The sequence below is a fragment of the Mytilus edulis genome, chromosome 9, assembly GCF_963676685.1.
Source record: "Mytilus edulis chromosome 9, xbMytEdul2.2, whole genome shotgun sequence".
NCBI classification, from domain to species: Eukaryota; Metazoa; Mollusca; class Bivalvia; order Mytilida; family Mytilidae; genus Mytilus; species Mytilus edulis.
In genome coordinates this window covers 18868753-18895450 of record NC_092352.1, presented here as the reverse complement: position 1 = coordinate 18895450, position 26698 = coordinate 18868753, and the positions used below count along the sequence as shown (strand labels likewise).

At 31.4% G+C, this 26698-nt stretch overlaps 1 protein-coding gene across 1 annotated transcript in view; it reads right to left on the bottom strand.

Annotated features, from left to right (window-relative positions):
- Positions 1-325: 325 nt before the first annotated feature.
- LOC139487763 (neuronal acetylcholine receptor subunit beta-3-like) overlaps positions 326-26698 on the bottom strand; it is a 39219-nt gene continuing 12846 nt past the window's right edge. The window contains exons 3-8 of the mRNA XM_071272828.1: positions 18997-19190; positions 16018-16127; positions 14034-14491; positions 8550-8636; positions 1997-2112; positions 326-1010 (exon numbers count right to left, since the gene is read on the bottom strand). Coding sequence (XP_071128929.1) covers positions 534-1010; positions 1997-2112; positions 8550-8636; positions 14034-14491; positions 16018-16127; positions 18997-19190 — 1442 coding nt within the window. The 3' untranslated portion in view covers positions 326-533. The remainder of the gene's footprint in view (positions 1011-1996; positions 2113-8549; positions 8637-14033; positions 14492-16017; positions 16128-18996; positions 19191-26698) is intronic.

Here is a 26698-nt window from a genome sequence, read left to right as displayed (position 1 = left end):
AACGAAGTTACATATTCTCAAGCTCATGCCCGTTTAATTGTTTATTAAGGGTTTTTATATTTTGGATAAATGTTTGACAGCTAGTATCCCTTTAAACCAAATTACCTGCATAAGACTGTTTTAAAACATTTCCCCCCAGTATACGTCACCAGAAAAACTACATTATATTACTATTATGTTAAGAACAAAAAGAAAAGCAAGACTAGTAGATATTTCTCCTGCTTTTTGGCGAGGATGATATATTATAATTTTGATATTTAATGATTAGGCATATTTTTGACGTCAATGTTCATTGTTTTGACGCTCATATGACACCAAAATTAACTGAAACGTAAAAAGTAATTTGAATAATACAAACGCGCATGAAAGATGCAGGATACCGTGTTCATTTATGATCGCATGCGCAGATATATGTGTACCCCTGTATAAGTAAAGTTAAATGTTACAATACAGGACAAATAATTCTTATAGACTGGGTATTACGAAATGGGTAATTCCTGTCCCTCGACATTGTCATTTCCCCATTGTATATTTTATTCTTCTTGTTGATTAAATAAACTTACTATTGCTCTGTGAAAAGCTGTGCATATCGATACAATAATAACAAGCAAATATAAGCAGAAAAATAAGCGGTCTAAAACAAGGGCGACAATTCGCCATTCTCTTGTTATTCTTTCTTTCATTTCTTTTTCTTCGGTTTTATCCGACCATCGTTGCAAATGGTTCCTGATTTCTTTGACATCTTGCTCTACAGACGACAGTAGAGTCTGAGAAATACTTGTCGGAATCGGAGGACAAGGTTCGTCGTCTGTATTTTGGATACCGTTTTGCATTGGTTTCCAACTGTCTTCTGTCTGTGTTTCAAAATAACCCACTTTGTCATACTTAAATCGTTTTTCTCTGTTTTTCATATTAATATTATTTGTAATTCGTGAATTATCTGTTGAACAGGAATTGTAAGACACTTGTCCTTTCATACATAAAATTCTGGCAAATCCGTTTACAAAAAGCTGAAAAAATAAAGAGAATAAACATATTTAATGCATATTCTATGGTATCCATTTGACTGCAAACACAGTTAGTTTTCTATTAAAAACATTTACGGTACCAATTGCCTGCAACAGATTCGCAATTGACAATTTGTTGTCAGTTTATGTGTTGGCAAAACTTATATATTAGGATGCGTCGCCTTAGATTTTACTTAGTTCGAGCAACTCAAGTCAATAGTACAGTTAATGAAGCTTGTAGTTTAGCTATAACGAATTACGTTACCAAAGTAAAGGTCTTTGCGTGTTCAGTATCTGCCTTTCTGTACAAAACTACAGTGCCAAATTATGTCAGTTTTTCCTCGTATGAATTGTTATACATTTTCATATCGTGGCCAATTTAGCTTGATTTGCGGTATGGGTTTTGCTAATTGTTGAAGGCCGTATGATTACCTTTAGTTGTTAATTTCTACGTTATGTGGTCTCTGATGCAGAAGTGTCTCATCGTAAATCACACCTTATCATCTTATTTTATCCCAAATACTTGTTTTATTATACCTAGAAGTTCGACCGTTCAACCAAGGTAGTTTTAAGTCATGAATTTATTGATGGTTTGTTTCCAATTTTACTGAAGTCAGGTTTTAACTATTTAAGCTATTTTGTTAACGGTTCAAAATCAGGTTTTGTTACAATATAAGGAGTATCCATATCGTCATGGTATACAATTATCGACCAACTGCCTCGCTACATTCACGAAATCATAAGATGTTAATAACTGAAGAAATGGAAGGATTATGTGTAGTATTTTAGAAAATGTCAGAAATGAAGAGTTATATTTTTACCGCAATGGTTATCTGTCAGTAAACCACAAGTTTTCGATTTTGTAAGGTTTCTTCCTCATTTTAGGAAATATGATGCTTTAACTTCCAACAGGCACAATAATCCTTCATAGCTGTAAATTTTTTATACAAAAATCGACATTTCTTAAAAATATCTTATCCTTTACTTACCGTTTTGACACATTTTGGTACTTCCGTTCTGGAACCCCGGAAGTACAAATTTACAACAATCACTGATAAAAATGTTGACAGCGTTATCAGTATCATATTAAGACAGTAGTATGCACCTGTAAAATAAAAGCGAATGATTAATATAAAACTACAATAATCACAAATGTATCAATGTATAGGTATGCGTGTCCTTGTCGTGGGGATATATTCATTAATATTTGTCGCGCAAGACGCTGAAAAATTAAAAATCTCACAGCTTTCGCGATTTTCTGCTTGTCAGTCCTTGAGTTTTACGACCTAAACTTAATGCTGAGCATTAATTGTGCGTATGATGGTTCCTAAAACGTGTAAACGGATACTTTTATGCCTTGAAATTAGTACAGTTGCTTCCCAACAAATCGTAACAGTGAGATAACTGTATTATTGTCTAGCCAAGTTTAGTTTTATAAATCAAATTTCAGAGATGTTATTTCCAATAAACTTTAATAGGCAACATTGCCGCCTTGTGCATGGACTTTTTTAATAATGACTCTTTGAAGAATATTTAGCTAGGAGTATTCCTTTTGATACATATTTTTTATTTTTGTTGTATTTTAAAATTGAGAATGGAAATGGGGAATGTGCCAAAGAGACAACAACCCGACCATAGAAAAAAACAATAGCAGAAGGTCACCAGCAGGTCTTGTTTGTTTTGTTTGTTATCTACATTTGTTTTGTCTGTCTTTTTTTCGTGTTTCTTTTTGGCCATGGTGTTGTTTGTTCTTTTTGGTGTTTTTTTTCCTTGGCAACTGTTTCTCTTTTGAAAGTTTTGCAACTAATGAATTCATATAAAACAAAATCACGTACGTGTCAAAAACTAATATCATCCAGTATAATAAACTGCAGTGATATATCAATAATCTGAATAAACACTTTTAGTGACAATGTTTGGGGAAAGTTATATTGAGCGTTTTCTGTTTGCTTTCCATTTCATTCAACTTCGGCTGAATATTAATTTTAAACTTCAAAACCCAAAGTCATATCTGAAGTATAAACACAACTTTTCATCTATAGTTACAATGTCACTAATATCAAAGAGTTTATTTAGCCAATTCCAAGTATTTCAACTGGAAACTTGTCAATTAAATGAAAAGGAAATACCGTTATACTTGACAAGCCTTCTCGAACAAATAGACAAATATTTTCATTGGTTATTTGATAGAAGTGAATCTAGGGTCCCCGAGGAAATCACAGTTCCTCAATATAACCAACAGTATCGAAACAAAACATCTTTCTAGAGATCGTCAAATTAGGTTCAGATTGGCGCTGTTTAAAGCCACTTGTGGTCCCATGGTAATAGTTTAGTAAAAAAGATATTGTTTAAATAGTTATCGTTTTTTTTTAGTCTGGAGAAAATTAACACTCACTTTATTATTCTTACTTTTCAAGGTTATATACAAGTCACGATTTTCGTATAGTAAACTGATAGTCTTAGTAAGCTGTAGCCTAGACCCAAGTGTGATAAAATTAGTTCCGGCTTTCTATAAATCACGTTTAGCGATAAATGTTTACTTTACTAACGATTTGCTGTAAATCTGAGACGGACTTGCAGTGTAAACTGTTGTGTGTTCCTTTTAAATAAGTCGTCACAATAGAGCAATGATGAATAATTCATTTATAATAAGCTCTAATCTATGTCAACAAAAACCGCAGTCTTTGTGTTGCTTAAAACATAGGAGACGAAACAAAGTCGAAATATGATGCAACAGACACCATATGTTGTTTAAATTAAAACATGTATTCTCTATCCAAACAGCCTTTGTCTTGCTTGTAATCTATGTATCAAAATGTTTTAGCTGTGTCCATTTATTATGTTGTATGTCTTCTAAATATATATATTAAATTATGCATACTGTGTATTAAAACTTATTATTAATATGATTATGTGCAAATTAAAAGAATTTCATTATAAAAAATATATAAATATGATGCGTTACATAACTGTAAACATGACCAAAGACTCAAATGGCTGATTTGCGCAGATTGTTTCTTAAACAAGAATGAAAGTTCTGTCCTAACATTTAACATTTTAAACAATGCTGTACACTACTCAATAATTAAAGGTGAACAACCTTAATTGGTTTCAAAACTTCTTTAGTTTAAACAGTATTTAGCAATTAAAAATTCATTTTAAATATGGCATTCGGAAACAAGTTTTGAAAAACTTATATAAATCCGTCTCCAAAAACACATTTTCTTTTACTTTAAGTTTATCATATAGAACTGTAGTTTAGAAAGAAAACTTTCCCTCAACTTTAACAATGCAAAAAAGACGAGTACTGTATATACGATTTTCCATCGGATAATACTAGCTTTATATAAAAGTGTTGATTTCATATTGAATAAACTGAAAATATTGAAGAAGCATTAAAGGACTTGTGGATATACCTTTTGACAGATATTTTTGTTGCTGTCAGAACAAAGGCCTGTGGGAATAATTGTAAACTGTTGGAACTTCGTTGTAACACATCATTTTGATTTTGATTGAGGCAATTTTCACAGCATATAATAAATGATTAGAATAACCTACGAATTTCTAATTTCATCAAAATCTGTTCATACTTTAAAATTAATTTACATCCTCATTTGGGAGACTGTGATGTCTAAATTGATGGACTGATTTAGACACTAATGCTATATTCAGTATTAGACACTGTGAATAATTGTACCATACCATGCACGCTTATGCTTGAGTATATAATAGTTTTGAAAGATTATCCATATATTGTGGGGTAAAAGGTTTAAGGACTCCCTAAGAACAAAACATTAGTGTAACTAGTCAACGATTGTTTAAGTGGCTCAATAACTTGAAAGGTACATTGATGGAGGTTGAGACATGTTGCATATTCAGGAAAAACAGATCAGAATATTTAATTCGATAAAATATTCAAAGTGGAACAACCGCAATGAAAACTTTAAAAAGTCGAAAAGTTTAGACCACTACTTGGAATAGAGGGAATGCAACATAAAACTTTGAATATAACGTCCACATTCTGACTGGACGAGGCTGCGTATTTATACATCACAAAATAGTCTTGATTATGCTGTCGAATGAGAGAAGTCCAGAGAACGATATTTTTATACTCCATTCGACAGGTCATTTTCAGAGGGCAATGTAACTGCGGCTTCCAGATTACGAAAATGGTATATCAAAAACACATCTATCCTACATGTTTTTATCAAGACCTTAACACAAATAAAAAAAGCAGATTTAAAAAATTTACCTAATTTTAAGAGATCCGCTTGTCTAATTTTATTCTCAATAGCAATAAATTTCTGAACAATAAATAAAAGACCAACAGCCACCAAAGTATCTTCAACAATAAACAGGTATCGATACAATATATCAAGCTCTAAATGGCGCCAATAAAATGGGAATGTTAATGGAAACTATCAAAGATCTGACATCAATACAAAAAAATAATAGTATATCAAAATACCGAACTTAGAAGAAAATTCAAAACGGAAAGTCCCTAAGCAAATGACAAAATCAAAAGTTCAAACACATCAAACGAATGAATAACAATAAACATTATACCTATCAGATATAATACAGAAGACAACATTCATGAGATTCCTGTTTTCAGACAAGAACTTGAACATACTGTACTTTTCATCAGGACCTACATATCAACACAAAGCAATTAATTCTAAGAACAAAAACCGGGGATGTTAGATTGTGTTACGGAAGGGTAAGCAGATCCTGCCCGACATTTTGCACTCGTTGTTTAGGTAATGTTAGTACAGACCCTGTTTTGAAAAGCAGGTTTACAAAGTTTGGGACTCTAAACTTTTACATTTTACATGTTTGATGACAACACCACATTCTTATGTACAAAAAGTACTGAAAACCAAATGACGGTTCATGATTTCCATCAATATAAAGATATAATTGCACTTTTATTCAACACAAACTCCAATATAAGTATCGTTATCTTTAGATTATTCACACTTTAGCATTTAAAATAACTGAATGCAAATATCGGTGTTTTAATATTAACAAAAAGAGGAAGTATTGGTATTTTCAAACAATGCGAACAGTATTTATGATTCCAATTTAAATGAAGGAATAACTGCACTGTTATTCAGCACACATTGAAGTTTAGTGTCTTTATCTTTAGATTATTCACATTTCGTAAGAAATAATTCATCTAGTGGTATTAGAAATAAATTCATTGTAAATAAAGGTAAACTATTTTTGTACAAAGAAGAAATATGGATAAACATAATTTTGATATCGTTTTCCTTATATTCATTCTTTTTTTTTTTTAATGAAAAACAACACATCCTGAGTTTCAAAAAGTACTAAAAACAAATGACGGCATATGATTACCATTAAAACGTATAAATAAATGAAACATTATTCAACACAAACAAAGATTTCAGTATCTTCAATCTTGTGTTATCTACATCTTATGAAAAACATATCATATAGTAACATTGAAATCGCTATAGAGGGTGTTTCCCAATCGTGAACTTTCTGTTTCTATTTTCAGCAGTATTCCAGCAGTGACTGAATATGGAATATATATCTTCTATTTGGTACAAACGAGTTAGCATTTCATATCATGAGTTCCTTGATAGAGAGATGATGCTTACAATATAGTCATTAAACCAAGAAATCTAAATGATGAAGTTGAAGTCAACCCTTCAAATTTTTATTCGGTCGAGTTGGTTGACTGTTGTGGAATAATTGTTTCACATATAACGACGGATATGTTCAAATAGTCATAACACCAATTCCGTCATATTTTCATCGAATGTGACCAACCGTATTATACTTATCACCAATGTTGTACTATCACAATCAGCACAACAGGTTCAACATCGGTTTTGAACGAGGTATAATCCACCATTTACTACATAAGAAAATACCTGTACCAAGACACTTGTTATCCATTCATTTAATGTATTTGAGCTTTTGATTTTGCTTACGGACTTCCGTTTTGAATTTTCTTTGGTGTTCAGTATTTTTGTTAAATTCCTTTTTGGTGGAGATTGTGATTGCCAGTCTTATATTTTCTGTGTTGCATTTTGTAGACTGTTGTTTGTCGTTTTGGTCGTATTTCGTTTTAAGCAATGACATATGTCAGTTCGGACCAAATGATGAATTTGATATCTACCGTCTCCCTTTTCCCACCTTGTTGGGCGGGCATTTGGAAGTTCTGATTGGAAATTTAAGTATTAATCTTGTTAAAGAACTGTAAAGGAACTTACATGTCAAATTTAGTTGCATTTGATTAAAGTAAAGACTATCAGTAAACTAGAATAAGCAAAAGGGGTCATGTCTGTAAACATATCAGCACATATAACACTCAGTTTACACTTAACGAGGACATCGAACTGAAAGTTTCTTTCAAGTTTGATTTTGGTCTGTTAAAGGGTTTTGAGGTGGATGATAAAACATTCAAACATAAATGGACGGACAACTCAATTTAACTATAATAATTCCATGTTGACTGGCCAACACTCTCTGAGAAAGTGGAAGAAAATGAGCAGGAAAGATTGATATAGCAGAATATGACAAAGAGGAAAATCAAAAACACTGAACATAAAAGAAATCTTAAAATATTCGTTAAAATGACTGACGCAAAACCTATTTGAACTGTGAGGTCGTTTTCACCGTTTATTCTAAAAATAATAAAATCACAGAAATACTGAACTCCGAGGAAAATTCTAAATCTCAAACACATCAAACGAACGGACAACAAATGTCATATTCCTGACTCTAAAACATTATAGTGCATGTTTAAATGATAATCTTACCTATAAGGGGTATAGATGAGGCAGCTGATAATAAACTTACAAATAAGGGGTATAGATGAGGCAGCTGATAATAATCTTACCTATAAGGGGTATAGATGAGGCAGCTGATAATATTAGTAACACAGTGTGCAATTGTCCTAATACGAGAATTTATCGGGTCAATAAAATTCATGTCGGGTGAGGCGAAGCCAAACTCGATATGAATTTTATTGACCCGATAAATTCCGTATTAGGACAATTGAACACTGTGTAACGAATTTATCTTGATTTTGTTACATTACATATTATTATATTCAAATTAAATTTTTGGACAATATCAACTAATATATTTTAGATATTTAATCTAAAACTGTGAAAAATTAAAAATATTATGATCAAAGCAACTCAATTTTTTTTGTTAGGTCAATGGTATAAGGGAGATAATTTCAATTGACGTAATAAATAAGAGAGATTATTCCAATTGACGTGATAAAAAATTGTACTGAAATTTATTAGGACAATATCAGCCAATCAATTAAATTGCGAGAAATCAGACAATATCAGCCAATCAAATAGCGAGAAATCAGGATCATAATCTTACCTATAAGGGGTATAGATGAGGCAGCTGATAATAATCTTACCAATAAGGGGTATAGATGAATAATACTCTTACCTATAAGGGGTATAGATGAATAATAATCTTACCTATAAGGGTTATAGATAAATAATAATCTTACCTATAAGGGGTATAGATGAACAATAATCTTACCTATAAGGGGTATAGATGAGGCAGCTGGTGGTGTTGATTCGGCCAATAATAACAATAATACAAAAAAGGCTACAAAAATATTCATACCTGAAAATAAAGTGAAAATATTAACAAACAGTATCATCGAACAAAGAGGTAAAAAAAACTTAAAGTAATATTCTTACATTTGTTCAAACCATCCAAATTTTATACTTTCAATGTTAAAAAAAGAATATGCCGAAAATATAGATTCCATAACTGCAACAAGTTTGTTAAGATATTTCTCCACTCGAGACTGTTAGATTTTAGTATTTAAATCGCGAGGCTTGTCGAGCTTTTCAAATAATTAAAATTTAATGGTTATTTATTAATATTACATTTTCCTCACGAGTAAAAAAATGTATTGTATATAGAACATATAAGTTTTGTTGTTATATACAATAACGTTTCAATCGAACGGTTTAAAATGTAAAGATGTATAATTTTCTAATTGTTAGAACCGTGTGATTTGTTGAATAATAAATCATCCTAGGGATGAACTGTAGGGAATGCAATCAAAGACGAGAAATTTCGATAACAACTCGGACTAAAAGTACATGTAAAATATATTAATTTGACAATTTCATTTGAATTTTAAAAGAAATGCTTCTACAAAAAAACCCCATTAATTACAGACAAAAGACGACGGTGCGTTAATGTAACATACCGTTTAGTTGATTTGTTCAATACTAATACAATTATATAGGTCTTTCTGCACTATCGAAATGGTAAAATCTCAAATATACTGAACTCCAAGGAAAATTCAAAACGGAAAGTCCCTAATCAAATGGCAAAATCAAAAAATAAAACACATCATACGAATTGACAACAAGTTTCATATTCATGACTTGGTACAGGCATTTTTGAATGTAGAAAATGATGGATTGAACCTGGTTTTATATCTAGCTAAATTGCATGACATTCGCATCAAATTTCAGGTAAGTGATTGTTTTCTATTCTAAGTTCAACAAATAAAATGTTTTATCACTTACTAATACTACAATATTCATAGTGGAACCAAATTATTGTTATACAAGATGTGGGTTTGGCGCACACTCCGTAAACCCAAGGACAATAACAGTCAATTGTCAATGCCCCCAATGATTCATATTTTTGAAGATCCTTTTTCTTAAAAAGCTAGTTATCACCAGCCCAGTAGTCAGCACTTTTTGTGCTGACATGAATTATCATTGATATGGTTATATTTATAAATTAACTGTTTACAAAATTTAAAATTTTTGAAATAATAAGGCTTTTCTACCTCAGGCATAGAATACCTTAGCTGGATTTGGCAAAACTTTTAGGAATTTTGGTTCTCAATGCTCTTCAACTTCGTACTTTATTTGGCCTTTTTAACTTTTTTGGATTCGAGCGTCACTGATGAGTCTTTTGTAGACGAAACGCGCGTCTGGCGTATATACAAAAATTTAGTTCTGATATCTATGATGAGTTTATTTAAATTGACAATTGTTTCTTTAGATGTGCCTTGAAGTTTAGTAAGGTGATTCTTATTTGTTTAAATATAAATCGTACTCTCAATTACCAATTCAAATTTTCCTGAAGTTTCCTTAATTGTGCCAGTGTCATAGTATACCTTCACTACGTATGTATGGATTTCGGTTAAGTGCATAGAATAAGAAAAATGCTAAAAGATGGATGCTTGACACCGAATTGTCCTCGTAAAAATGCAAGAACTTACTTTGTGTTTCTTTACATAATGAATGACATACGAAACAAATGTCAATATTGCTTTGGTGTATACATACGCGACTGTCAAAAATTACCGGAAGCAATTGTTTCATTACAATAATGTACTTAAAGTAACACCTAAATGCAGTATTTCCCGTTTAAGTGGACTATAATTTGACTTAATGGTGGTGAAATGCATTTGGAGTTACATAACGTTAATGTAGTAAAAGTAGGGAAACTATTCATTCTTATCTTAATGTTTCGCCCACGTACATGGGCAATTTCAATTAAAAACACATTGGTTCAAAGAAGTTTAATCAATTCTAAAAAGTCTTTATCTATTTTTTGGAAGTTCAAACCAACATTACATGTGACCACTAAATAAACGATTAAAAATGGCTTGAAACAGTAATTTTGATGAATTTTGACAAATTTAAAATACCCGCCCCCCTCCCCCCCCCCCCCACATAAAAAATTGTCGGATGACTTATTTTGTCTACCAAAAACATGTTATTTCATTTTACTGAACAGGGTCTTTCGTTGCAACAATCTAGGAAATCATTTAGAATTTAGCCTTGATTCTTTATTTCCACTTCCACCCCGCAAACACCAACACATAAATATTTTCGGTCGGTTGTTTGAAATTCAAAGACGTATGCAAGCTAGGTATATAATTTCCAATATAACAATATGAGAACGCCATATATAGACTGTGATATCCAGTATAATATTCATTGAAGATATTTGAAATTTTAAAAAAGTATAAACACATTTTTCCATTTTACTGTCTACCCAGGGTACATCCGCCAAGATGTCAGTGCATCGGTTATGGTATGATTTGAATAACACAATTTGTCTGTAAATTTGGTTTATAAAATAAAAAAAAAATCTTACTCTAGGTAGTAAGTTCCTAAAGCAAAATCAACCTACACGATTTTTGTCTAATGTTTATGATGGTCGAATTAGTTTTTAAGCTCTCGATAGGTTAAAATGATTTACTTCAAAAACTTTTTAATATGGGTCAATTAAAAAACAATGATTGTAAAAACAGAAATAATAGTTACATATCAGTAGAAACTAAATTATATCAAGTAGTTAAATATACAATTCTCAAAAACTAAAAGGCTCTTTTACTTCCTCCTTATAGGAATATGTAATAACGGTTATTTTTTTTATCCAATGTCTCAATTTCCCACAGTTGGTATATCTTAGATACGTTCAATTTATTTAAGAGAACACGACAGCTAAACATCAAAGTGTGATGGCTAACTCGTACGGTATTACCAAAAGAAATATTTCTTTCTCGATCAGACTGTCTGGTGTGAAATATTTTATTCTGACGTTCTTTTTTATTTTATTTCTTTTCCGTCCTATGTAATTAAACTGTATAATACGTTTTGCTACGAAATTTGCAAAAACGGTTATACATCAAGAAAGAGGAATTACATAGGATAATTGAAGTGATATCATAGCTGTAAATCTGATCGACTCGTTCGTTTTATAAATTGTTTTGTTTATATCGCTGCCTATCTAACGTAAAAGGTTGAAATAGAAACTAATTGCAGGATCCTTGTTTCAAATGGGGCGTTAAGCGATCGATACGTATTTGAGAAAGTCTGTAATTTTTATGACGGACTTAATTCCGATACGAAGATATCATTTGTTGGAGACACTTCATCAATTTTTATGATTACTCTCTCACGGAGTAATGATGGGTGCTGTAACCGTGAAATTATCCAACACGAACTATCGACACTCAATATAAATATCGTATATATAATATTAATGGAACGTAAGGCATTGCTTATTTTTGAAGCACCACGTAAATAATAGTTAAACGACTATAGCATCAAATTAAAAAGGCCAATTAACTCATGATGAATATAATATACTTGGTCATGCTATTAATTTGACTCTGCCGACCATTCGATGACCTTAGTTTAAAGCTCACATATCATATTTGCCATTTTGCCATTCCTTATTTCTTAAGCATATAATGCCAAGTCTATAACACTTTTTATTTAGATTGAACCGATTCAAAATCTTCTTCAGTAACCTTTAGATATGCCGAAGATAGATAGGGCTATGCAATACTAAACTGATCTAATAAGACAAATATAGACAGCATTGACTTTCCAAATTTTTGATTTGAATACTTCTTATGAAGGTAGTCCTGCTTACGTTTGGAATGAGAACATCAGTATAGAATAAGTAGATGTGGCATGATAGCCAATGAGATAACTATCCAACAGATTCCAAACGACGTGGTTTAAGTAACTATAGGTCGCCGAACGACTCTCAAGAATGAGCAAAACACACATGTATAGTCAGATATGAAAGGTATCGACATGACAAAATTAGAAACAATACAAACAAATAATTATACAGCCTTATTTATAACAAAATAATACATGAAACACAAAAAAAAAACCAACGACAATCACATAATTACAGGCTCCTGACTTGATTCTGGCACTGATTGAATGTATCAGAGTTAAACATAGTTGTGTGAACTCATCCCCCAACCCGTCCGTCTTCCTGTGACAGTTGTTTTACACACTAAAAATCAGTTGAACATAGCTTAAAAGAGGGGCGAACGATAACAGAGGGACATTAAAACTCACAGATAGAAAATAAAATGACAACGCCCTGGCTAAAAGTGAGAAAGACAAACAGACAAATAATAGTACAAAAGGCACAACATAAACAACCAAAGACCAAGCAAAAGGAACCCTCACCAAAAACTATGGTGATCTCAGGTGCTCCGGGAGGGTAAGTAGATACTGTTCGACATCTAGCACCCGTAATGTTGCTCATGTTAAGCTGAACTCGGAATATTGGCATGAAGCACAAAAAGACAACAATAATAATGACCAAAGACACAGAGTATAAAAATTATAGTACTCGCATTTACTGAGAGCTAGATCATGGTCAATAACCACTAAAAATAAATTATGTTTGACCAGATTAAAGTATCAATCGATACATATCCAACGGGTCAGTATGTAAAGACATCATAACACGCGTAAGAAAAAAATGTTTACATTGGCAGAATGTACATGTAGGACCATAAGTTTTCAAAATTGAATAGCAATACATGTTGAGTTATGTTTTAATTTATCAGACACAATATCATTGTATGTACCGATTGACAAAACAATGTTCAAATTTCTTTATCTGGTGTTGAAATGATATCTATTAGGAATTAGAGGATTCAAAGAATCAATAAGTTTTCATGGCTCTTATCTTAATTTACGTGAGTTTGCTAGCGTACGGCCTCAAATGTAGTGGAATTGTTTATGTCATATTAACTTCTTACCACCACAACATAGTTGGCGGATTTGTCGGCCATTACGAACAAAACACTTTGGGAGTTATTGGAGCTTGTTTATAATCCTTGAAAAATCAGGATAGTGATATTTTGTTTAACTAACTTTCAATTTCAATAATATTATACTGATCATAGTGAATATTCAATAATCATCGACTTTTCAATACTTTCCTAATGCAGTTTTATAGATGTTCATGTCATTTATATATAACCAGAATCACACAGAGCGAGTAATTTGATAAGGTTAAGCAATAACACTTAAATAAGAAACTTGTAGGAATTTCAGTTTAATCTAATTTGAGGAAATGTGATGGAAAATTCCAGTTTCGTTTATTTAGTTAATTGAATTTTTGAATTTTAAAAATATTCTTTTTATTCGTGTATAATATAATATGAAGTGTATCAATTTGATTAATGCATATATATTGTAGTCAATGTTTACTTACCGAGCTGCATCTTGGCAGGAGACTCTGGTGGCAGCCAGAATAACACTAATGTTAATGATGACAGGAGAATACATGGTAAAATTAAAATATAGTTATAAAAGGCTGGCTGACGCTTTATCTTTAAGTGAAAAGTGAGGTCCACAAAAGGTTCATCACAACATGCATATCGGAAGACAGTTTTCTTCGCTCGGGAAGAAATTATTTCCCATTCATTACTTTTGATATAATCTGTCATTTCAAATCCAGTGCTAACGTTATAAACAAGATCAAGGTCAATTTTATATCCATCGTATGTCCATGAACCAAATTTCATTTTGCACGTTTGGACATCAAACGGAAAGTACATTATATCTATGGCACATGAACTTCTAAATATAGCTTGGGGTATCCACTGAATGCCACCATCATGTGACACCACTAACAGGGCTTCCCTCTTTTCCTCTCTCCTTTCGTCTGCACTGTAAGTAAATAATAAATATATTCAATTGTAATGAATTATGATAACAAAATAGATTTAAAAACGTAACCATATGTTATGTTTATTGAAGACAATTTCTAAACAACAATTTTTCCATGTTTCTGGAATGATCTTCTACAGGTACTATTGAGATTTATCATTTGATAATCTATGTTTATCAAACTTTTGGGAGTATCAAAACTAAAAAGAAACGTAAAAAGCATTGCCTAAAAGAGGGACGAAAGATACCAAAGGGACAGTCAAACTCATAAATCTAAAACAAACTGACAACGCCATGGCTAAAAATGAAAAAGACAAACAGAAAAACAATAGTACACATGACACAACATAGAAAACTAAAGAATAAACAACACGAACCCCACCAAAAACTAGGGGTGATCTCAGGTAAACAGTCTGTGGTTATTGTCACTATATAAATGTTAAAGTCTTAAGGATTATCAAATTAAAAAAAATATATATATATATTTTATATACTTTTATGGCTTAGTTTTACTCTAAGAAAAGTGAACGTGAACTCTTTCAAAACAAAATCCTTTACATGATCAAAATCTTCCTAAATGTACCAATATTCATTTATTTACTTCCCGACACTAATCTGCCGATATTTTCCTGTAGATATGCAGTGACCTAAACTGCGAGACCTCTCGTTTCAACTTTGGTCAGCGCAAGTGCGAGGGGAAAACCGTGATGAAAGAATATAAACAAACGTGCTCTTAAAGGTAAACAGTAATAAAAGATTCTTAAAGTTTATGTAATATAACAAATCATTTAACAACTGTTTAGGAATCGTTTCATTAACAAATGGGAACGTATGAAAAATATGAAAACTAGTGGAATGGCTCTTTCGATTCACCTATCTGTCACGTTTTCCGCGTGGTCTGTTTTTATGGTCTATCAATGTCACGATCAGGTAAACTTCGGCAACAAATTAACGAAAGTTGATTAGCTTGCGATCAACAACCACTGAATGAAATATTATTTGTCGATAATAGGTAATATATGTGTAATAAATATGATAAAAAACAATTCTTACAAGACTTTATTTAGAATATATGCATGCATTGGTTCAATGTTTTAGACACCATTAAAATTTCAAGAAACTCGTTTCATATCACTTTAAACTTATCATTACTATACATTATGTAAATCTTTAAATATATTGGAACATCAATTTACTCGGAGACCCCAAAAAAGCAACAACACTGAGGATTTACATAACTATATATTGAAATTTTCTCTCCTTGGGTAGTTCCGATTAGTAAAGACACAATACATTTTGGCAGTAATTCAACTTTCATTAAGTTTCTACTTTAAAGAGAATAGTTCATAACAAATAACATTTTCTCTGCATAGATGTTCAAAAAGCATTATTCATTAATCTAACATAAACTAGAACCAATTTCACAGAGACTAAAAGACAGACCATATGTGTTAATATTTGTCCTGTATGTATTTTTTTTTATATCAAAAGCTTTATTAATCACATTGTATACATTAAAAGCTTACTAGTTATAAAGTTTGATATCTGGTTGCCAGATACTTCCCATGGGAACCCTAACTTTGGTGATGTTATCATATTCTAGTGGATCCCATGACATATAAATATCTTTCCAATGCTGAAATAGAAAATCATTGTAATAATATTAAAACAATAAAAATGTTATAACTTTCCTAAATGTTTTGGACGCATATTTAAAATTAATTACCACTTCATTTTAATTTCAGATGTATCCGTACTTTGGTTTTAATGAATTTGTTTGATAATTACAGTAAAACTGTCTCCTGCATGACTGGCTTCGTGACTTCTGCAGCTCGTAGCGTGTAGGCCATTTTCATTCTTCCGTTTCCATTGTTTTATGAAATAAGGACATGAGGTATAATTGTCAATGAGACAACATTCCACCATCTTATACTTCATTTGATTTCCAAAATGTTTGATTCTATATTCTTGATAAAGCAGACTACAAAATTAACATCTCCTTCTAGTTAAAGTCGATTGTAAGTACCAGAGAAAATTTTTCACCAAATAGATATAACCAATCCTGTTGTCTATGATGAGTTTATTTACAACCACTGGGTCGATGCCACTGCTGGTGGAGTTTGTATTCTCCAAGGGAATCACAAGCCCAGTAGTCATCACTTCTGTGTTGACATGAATTATTATTGATATGTTCACTGTTTACAATACTTTGTATTTTTGAAATACTAAGTCTTTTCTACCTCAGGAATAGATTTCCTTAGCTGTATTTGGCAAAACGTTTAGGAGTTTTTGGTCATCAATGCTCTTCAACTTCGTATTTTATTTTGCTCTTTTTAACATATTTTGATTCGGGCGTCACTGGTGAGTCTTTTGTAGACGGAACGCGCGTCTGGCGCAAATTTTGACTTTCAATTCTGGTATCTATGATGCGTTTATCTAAATGGTTATTATATATAACCTGTAGTATAAAAAAATTTCATGTTCAGTCAAATAAGAAACACACATGTGTAACATTTGAATGAATAAAAAGGTGACCGCGTTAAAGTTTATTTTAATAGAACAGGAATTAAACAGCACAAGCTTACCAGAGTTCACCACAATGTTGAGGGATACTTTTAACCATATGTGAAGCCCTAAATCATTTCAGTCTAAACAACCGGTTAATTAATTAACAGACACCAACTTTACAATAAATATGATAAGTAATGGAAGCTAGATTCTGTAAATGGGAAAACCAGTCACGGACAACAAATGTTTGGACACAACACTCAAATACATAGCGGACATTACACTCTCGCGTGTTATGTTGCATGTATTGTTGAATAAATAATCTGACGGTTCAGCTTATTGAATTTAATTCCGAACGGTGGAAAACCTATCATAGATATAGCTATTAGATATGAATACAAAGAGAAGTCGGTTGGATGTCAATGACAGCACCACTAAAAACCAGATGCAGGACAAATCATAGTGTATTTATGTTTTGATAGTTGACTTGTTTTTTTGTATAAAGTCCCTTGAATTGTTCTACAATTTTCAGTAACAGGCATCAATTTGACATGCTTTTCAAGTTAAAGGAAAAACACAAGTAATCGGAAGAAAGCATAGTATTCTGTGATATATAAATCCCATGGTAGTACTTTCCAAAGAGATTCTATAAGTACAAGTTATGTTTCTTCTGTTTACTGACAGATATACATTCATCAAAGCAGTAAAAGTAAAGTCTGGGGACAAGAAAAGTGTTACATCACTTCCAGGTCCACCACATTATAAACTTTGAGAATTATTATCACTCAAACATGCTAACTATGTTGAAATTCCTAATAGAATACATAGTTAGCTGTTGTTAATGCATGTTTATAATACTTTTGATTGTTTTTATACGACCACAAATTTAAACTATGGTATTACGTTATTGGAAGGTTGTCAAATTCTAAAACACTTTCTACAACTAACAAAACAAAGGGTCTCAAATTTGCCTGGTTTTATTATTTATTGTTTATTTCTCAGATTCCAATATAGGGTTTTCTATATATAAATGGCAAAATCAAAAGCTCAAATACAACATACGAATAGATAACACCAGTCATATGGATGACTTTGTACAGGCATTTTCATAGCAAATTTACATAGCAAATTGATAAAACCTTGTTTAATAGCTAGCTTAACCTCTTACTGGTATGAGAGTCGCATTTGATTCCATAATATTGACAACAGTGTATGAACAAAACAAACAGAAATAATATGTAAAAAAAATTAAAAAAATAGGGGTACATCATTCGACATTGTGCTATAATACAAAAGTTTACTCTAGTACAATAACACAATGACGTGATATATAAGTGAGGCACGTCAAATGGATATTACAGTAAAAAGTAATAATTTACATAGACAAATGAAAGAAAATCTTAACACGTAATTCATTTCTTCAGTACCTAGTATCTATACTTCATGACTATCTTGTATTATTTATGAAGTTGAAAAGGAATATTTATCAACAATGTCTTGGTATCTTCAAAAGTTAAATTTTTAGTTCTTAATAAACATGTATAGAAATATGATGTGTCCCGCTTATGAAATAATTTGTAAGGACTTTATCATACTTCATTTTAGGCTTTATACTAGTTAAAAATTATCATGAATGAAGACAATTTCTTTCATGGCCTATTTCTTTCCACTAACTGTTCACCTTCATTTCTTGTCGGATTTTGTTTTGAAATATGGATGAAGGTTCCCACTCACCAAACCGCGAAAAAGACGAAAATCAGATAGACTGGAAATATTGAATAACATTTAAGAAATATTCTAAAATTGACTAAACACGATTAATAAAAAAAAAACTATGTGTCCTATTTATAACCATTTAGCATTAGCATATGTTTCATTGTGTTGATATAATCATTGTAGACTTTGTTCTTTCACGTTCATATTGAAAGGCCTACTGACACCTGTGTACGGAACAATGATTCTATATATTCCTATTGAGATTTACAGGGAATACTTACATATGTTGCCCATACATTTGTTTTTAGAACTTGGTTCCTCTCATCTAAATCAAGTATTTGTATTAAACTCAATCCATACTGTACATTCAGTACATCGTTCTGAGAAACAACAGGTCGACCCATAACTCCTATTTCTTGGTAGTTGTTAAGAAGCTTTTTGATCAGCGTTTTCTCTTTAGATAATTCAGTCACTTCTGAAAGAGAAGATAATTTCAAACTGAGTTTCAATTTCTTCATTGATTTGTACTGTATTCCTGTCACGAGATGTTGTCGGTTTAGCAATATTTTAAACATTGCAACCAGGTTCAAGCCACCATTTTTTCGTAAAAGGTCCTGTACCAAGTGAGGAATATGGCAGTTGTTATCACATAGTCTGTTTCTATGTATGTTGGCGTTTGTTTTAGTAGCAGTTCAGTGTTTTTGTTGTTCCGTTTTGTTTTCATCTTATAGTAGATGTGTTTCCATCAGTTTTGGTATTTGACCAGGATTTAGTTTAATCGATTTATTACTATTGAACAGCGGTATACTACTATTGTCTTTATTTGAATTTAATTGAAAGCAAGTATATATATTATCCCTTTAATAATTTCTCTATCAAATAAGACTTAAAGATATTAGAAAATTACTTGTTTACGCTGTTATATTTTTAGTGAACATGCGAACAAAGGAACACATATAAAAATACACACCCTTATTGAGACGGAAAAGAGTTTTCATGTTTTACAGTACTGGGTCGAAACCTCTGCTGGTGTACTATTATTCCCTGAGCGTATTATCAGCTCAGCAGGCAGTACTTCGGTATTGACATGATTTCTTTCAAACCTTTCTTACATTGTACGTTTGTAAACTAATTGATAAACTATAAAGAAGCTGAGTCTGTAATGTCTAGGTCCTTTTCGGTAATATAGCTCGTCACCAGTTTTGGGTGTTATACGTCATTGACTTCCAAAACAAAATAGGCTTTTGGCGTTTCTTATGAAAGGAAATAAAGAAAGGTGCTTCGAAATTTTCTCAGAGGGACGGCAAACATACGACTGACCACAAGTGATCAAATCGATTTATACTGGCCTCGGTCAGTTGAGCTTTAAATGCAATACACAAAACTACATTGCATCACGTATTCATTTGCAAAATAATTGTTCAAAATAATGTAAACAAAATTCATATAAAAAACGGAGATAAATATTGTGCATCCGAATTTATTGACGTTATTTAGAAAAATCCAAGATTAATGATTTTTACGGAAATGTTTCATTTTGTAAGTGTTCAAAGTTAGAAGATATGATATATAATATAACACTGATAAATGACAAATATTGTCTCTGCATGATAGCTTGATAAACGAGTTTGATAATAATGAAATGGTAGTACATTTTCATATGTTTACGACGAAAAGATACAACGTTTGCATGAGGAAACAGGTTGTTATTAATATGACCATGACTCTTTTGATTAGATAGTTCACATCAAGTAAAAGGCGAAAACAATTTGTCATTTATGTCCTTGTTCATAGTTTTTTTGGGGTTTCACTCAATTTAATAATATTTTATGTAACTTATCACGGAATGCAGACATCAACCTTAATTAACCTTTGCCACTGCGTTTAGTTTTAGAACGAACGGAACGACATTAGAACATGCTTAATGCCTTCATCTACTTTAAACCAGAAATTTCAAAATATTTTAGACCCATTTAAGTTATATAAAAGTAGATCAGCTGAACATCTGAACTTATATAAATTTGTCTACGTGCATTCAAAGCATCTTATTCACAATCATGTTCTTGGTAAATAGAATATATGTTCGCACTTCCCTAATATCTGTCCAGACAATTTATAGATTTTTAAAAGCACAAGTTATTCATAAGACGCGTGCCATTGAATAATAAGCTTCAATATCAAGGATGCTTCGAAAAAGTACAAGTTACATAGTTTATTGAAACATTCGTATCACCTCTAGATACATTTAAGCATTTGGATTAACAACATTTGTGAGATCAGTCTGATGGAACTATTAAGAAATATTCTTATTCTTGCCTACTTTGTGTGCGACAAGATTTCTGTCATTATAGATAATATACCAATTATATAAAAAAGAAGATGTGGTATGATTGCCAATGAGACAACTATCCACAAAAGACCAAAATGACACAGACATTAACAACTATAGGTCACCGTACGGCCTTCAACAATGAGCAAAGCCCATACCGCATAGTCAGCTATAATAGACCCCGATAAGACAATGTAAAACAATTCAAACGAGAAAACTAACGGCCTTATTATGTAAAAAAATGAACGAAAAACAAATATGTAACACATAAACAAACGACAACCACTGAATTACAGGCTCCTGACTTGGGACAGGCACATACATAAATAATGTGGCGGGGTTAAACATGTTAGCGGGATCCCAACCCTCCCCCTAACCTGGGTCAGTGGTATAACAGTACAACATAAGAACGAACTATAAAATATATAGTATATCACCCAAGTTTTGGTGGGGTTCGTGTTGCTTAGTCTTTAGTTTTCTATGTTGTGTCTTGTGTACTACTAGTTGTTTGTTTGTTTGTCTTTTTCTTTTTTAGTCATGAAGTTGTCAGTTTATTTTCTATCTATAATAAAATTAACGGTACCAATTTTCTTGCACCAGATGCGCATTTCGACAATACATGTAAGTTTGAATGTCCCTTTAGAATCTTTTGCCTTCTTAAAAATACTAATAAGTCATTTTCACCGATTCACCACACGTATCAGGAATACATTTCTGTTCCTCAATGCTCTTCAACTTCGTACTCTATTTGGCCTTTTAAACATTTTTTTATTCGAGCATCACTTTTGTAGACGAAACGCGCGTCAGACGTAAAATATAAAATTTTAGTCCTGGTATCTATGATGAGTTTATTATATACATGCCTATGATGGACAGTATATTAACTTTAATCTAAAATCTCCAATTACTTGAGTAGTTTTACTGAATGATACAAAGACGCATTAAAGTAAATTAATATTAAATGTTTACCATAAACAGCGCAGTCTTGAAGATAATTAAATCTAATTAATTTGATTCAGATTCACACACTGTCAATATTTACTGTTATTCCATCAATTTAAGGCAATGAATTCAAAAGTTTCCCGGAAGTTGTGACAATTAGTTCTACTCCTAGCGTGATTGATGTTCCCAATTTTGTAATTTTGATAGTAGTATCTTTTATTGTCATCGACAGTGTTCCGTAGCATTAATTTATAAATCTGTAAACCGTAAAATAAAAATTAAAACGATAACGCCTTTGATATGAATAAATCACAATTACTTCAAGTTTGAATTTTTTTCAAATACTTGAATAGTACCATATTTAGATGAAATGCAATTAACCAGTTGTGATATCAGACTTGAATTTCATATAATGATTCCTTAACGTGTTGGAAACTTGAGATAAACACTTGAGAGATATGAAGAGGGTATTTCAAAGCTAGTTGAACACTTAATGAGCAGTTAAACGTAGCAGTGATTATATCGTACAATTAAAAAAAATATAATCGCAAATGCAAATTTCTTTGACGTCTTGTAAGAGAAGTGATATAATTGCTGATACAAAGAGGCATTTTGAAACAGAGTATCGAATAATTCTCTAGTATTTTTGACAGAAAAGTGCTAATAAAATAACCACTAAAAGGAATCAATAGTGTTGAACGAGTTAACTCACTCCTAACATTACAAATTAATATTGTGCTCTTTCGTTAATGGAAGTGAACGTCACTTTAAATACATAGAGTGGCGACGACATCAGAAAATGGTCTGAACTGTAAATAATTGGGAATATCTTCTACGGCAAATTGCTATCTGCGGAACTGATTAAATATTTACACTTTAATGGAAACAATGGAAATTTGTATTTACTTGCTCATGGCAGATAAATCTGTAATTATCATTGTATATAAAAACACCTTAAATAATTTAGATTCTCACATAATGGAATCTAATATCATAACTGCTTTAGTTGTTTGTACTACATTTCCATTTAATTAAATCAAAGACTTCAATTGAGTTATTTGTTGAATCAACTAGTTTGTAAAGACAAACATAGAGGACGGTGTTATAACTTGTTAGAAAACTGGGAGTTATCACGGTTTAGAAATAAACCTTCCAGATAAAGACAAAGGGAAAGCAGGGTTCAAAGTACAGAATAAAAAAAAACGGTGCTGAATGTAGTAAACCATTAGTTGTAATGTGGTGTATGGACATAACAACTGAAAATGTAATACATCTTTTTACATGAAATAACTATGATGCTAGACTTTCGAATCCGATTATTCAAAAATTCTAATCCTAAATAAATCATTAGGATTTTATTAATATTATTATCAAAAAGTAATTATTAGGTCTTTCAACCTTTCGGTTGAAGGACCTATAGGTTTTGTTCTGATTATTTGGTCTTTCCACTTTTCTGTGGAAAGACCTATTGTTTTTCTTCTGATTATTTTTTTTTTCTTCCGCCAAATTTTGTTCTTGCGATAAACATTTGTTTCGCAATATGTCGCTTAGATAATTGGTATATGATATCGAACAGTTTATGCGCTTTTGAAATTTACCCTGCGTAACCGAATACTTTTCTTTGTAGGAGTTATCTCCCCAAACACTGTTTTCCTTGTGATCACAACTCCTTCGCAACCGTAAAAGATTACGACAAATTTATTTTATAAAATTGCTCGTTATATCCTTCGCATGATTTGTCCAATTTCGACCGAAGCAATATGAACGCTCCATATGAGAGTTTTTTCCCTTTTTGTATTTGAAATTTTGAAATGTTTTTTAAACTGGAACACAATAAGTGATAGAGACCTAGGATCTTTTGATTTGAGGTCCTTGGTCCAAAAAAATGAAAATTAGGTCAAGGTCAAAGGTCATATTCTAATTTTTGAATTTGTCTTATTTTCACTCATTTTCATTAACTTTATAAAAAATCGATAAATTATTTTGTATAAATTGTTAGTTGCGACATGTGGTAACTAAATAATTTTAGTTGGAAGGGTGCGTAAACAATGAATGGGAGTTTTAGCCCCTATCATATCTAGAATTATGTGTAAAGTGATATAACTTATTAACCATACATATTAGAGACCTAGGGTCTTTTGATTTGAGCTCCTCAGTTTGTGACCTTGAAATTGAGGTCAAGGTCATAGGTCAATATGACGTTCTAGATTTTGACCTTTGCTTTAAATTCATATCTATACATCATAAAGCCATATGAACTGACATTTTAGACTGATTTTTAATATTTCAATATCAAAATAGATATTAACTGGTGGAAAGACCTTCAATTGTTCTCTGAACAATTGGTTTTTAATTATTATTATTATTTTTTTTTTTTCCGTCAACTTTTTTTTCCTTCACTGTTTTTTTTGTTTCGCAAGATGTCGCTTAGATATATGGTATATGATATCGAACAGTTGATACGCTTCTGAAACTGACACCGCGTAACAAAAACCTTTACGTTGTAAGAGTTATCTCCCAAAACACTGTTTTTCTTGGTATCTCTAAGGCTTCGCAACCGTATAAGAAACCGACAAATTTATTTTTCCAAATTGCTCGTTATATCCTCAGGATGTTCTATTTTATTTTGACCGAAGCTATCCGGAGACTCCATATGAGAGTTATCCCCCTTTTGTATATGATATAGGTGATATGCATTTCTAACTGGTAAACCATAAGTGATAGAGACCCAGGGTCTTTTGATTAAAGATCCTTGGTCCAAAAAAATGAAAATGAGGTCAAGGTCAAAGGTCAAGGTCAAATTCTAAATTTTGATTTTGGCTTATTTTCACTTATTTTCATTAACCTTATAAGATATCAACAAATTATTTTTACTAAATTGTTAGCTGCGACATGTCGTAACTTATAAATTTTGGTTGCAAGGGTGCGTAGACAATAAATGGGAGTTTTCGCCCCTCTTATATTTAGAATTATGCGTAAAGTGATATTACTCATGAACCATACATAATACAGACCAAGGGTCTTTTGATTTGGGATCCTTGGTTTATGAACTTTAAATTGAGGTCAAGGTCATAGGTTAATTGGACGTTCTAGATTTTGACCTTTGCTTGAAATTCATATTTATACATCATTAAGCCATAGGAACTGACATTTTCAACTGAATTTTAATATTTTCATATCAAAATAGATCTTTATTAGTTGAAAGACCTTCAACTTTAATTATTATTATTATTATTATTATTATTATTATTATTATTATTATTATTATTATTATTATTATTATTATTATCATCATTATTATTATTATTATTATTATTATTATTATTATTATTATTATTATTATTATTATTATTATTATTATTATTATTATTATTATTATTATTATTATTATTATTATTATTATTATTATTATTATTATTATTATGTGTTTTCATTATTTCGTCTAAATCACGACTGGAAAATTTGATTCTGTTTTCTCTTTATTGCCAATAGCTTTACAAAAGTTTTATTTATGGGTTTAGGTTGGATTAATGATGTAATTCTAAAAGAAAACATTCTGTTTCTTCTTTGCTATATATGTTGTGTTAAATCTCTTAAAAAAGTTACCACTATAAATCGGTAATATGTCTTGTCAGGTCACCCTTCTTTTTTCATATTGTAGTTTTTATTTAAAACCTCAATTAAAAGGTAACCTCAAACAAGGTCAGCTTTCTATGTTCCCGAGGGTGACCCTTTTATAAAGGTTTGACAGATATGTCTGCCAACGCCATAGATTTGAATACAATAAATGGCTTAAACTATTGCTATTATGGGCAATATAGCTATGTTCATTTCATTTACGGTCATTAATCCTACTGGGAGTTTCTACGTGTAAGAAATCGTAGAAGGTACTTTAACAAATTATCCGACCGGTAATTTATCTTTACTGCTGTGCTTTCAATCGACTGTTATCAATGGCTTCTCAATCTCTACTACAGTTCCATTATAGACCTATACTTCACAGAAATTATAAACCATTGTTATCGAATCTAAAAACTTGTAGCTATATAAACTATACAATCTATTTAGTAATAGTGCATTTTCATTATACAATTTTAGTTCTCATTGAAAATGCATTGTGCATTGAATATGGGTATTATGCTTTTTAAAGGGGGAAAAAGATTATATGCAGCATCTAATTATAATAAACTGTTTTAAATGATGGTATCTTGTAGCCACAGTATAACCCCTGAGGTGTAGTAGATCCTCGTTTAATAAAACAAGTTTCAGACGAAGCTTACCTTCTGCATTTACGGAACTTTATTTCTTGGAAATCCGTTATCTGTCATATACATATTAAACATAATTGTTTACTCGACAATAAAGTGGGCAACAATAGGGAAGGACTTCCTTTAAGTTAACAAGGTGCGCTTCTGCTATACGAAACACTGTATCATTCGTTTTGTCTGTTCATCCTTCTGTACTTACTATTTGATAAGGGACTTTCCATTTCGAATTTTCCTTGGATTTCGGTATTTTTGTAATTTCATTTTGTACTAAGGTAATCATTAAAGTCTTTGAGTAACAGTTCCTCTCCATTGTACAAAAATTGAAAATGAAGATTACTTGATCAATAGACATTTTTTTTTTTTTAGCTGAATTGTCTCTGAATAACAGAATAAACTTCTGATGTCATTCAAAAATCATTTTTTAATCTGACGTCAAATGTTTAA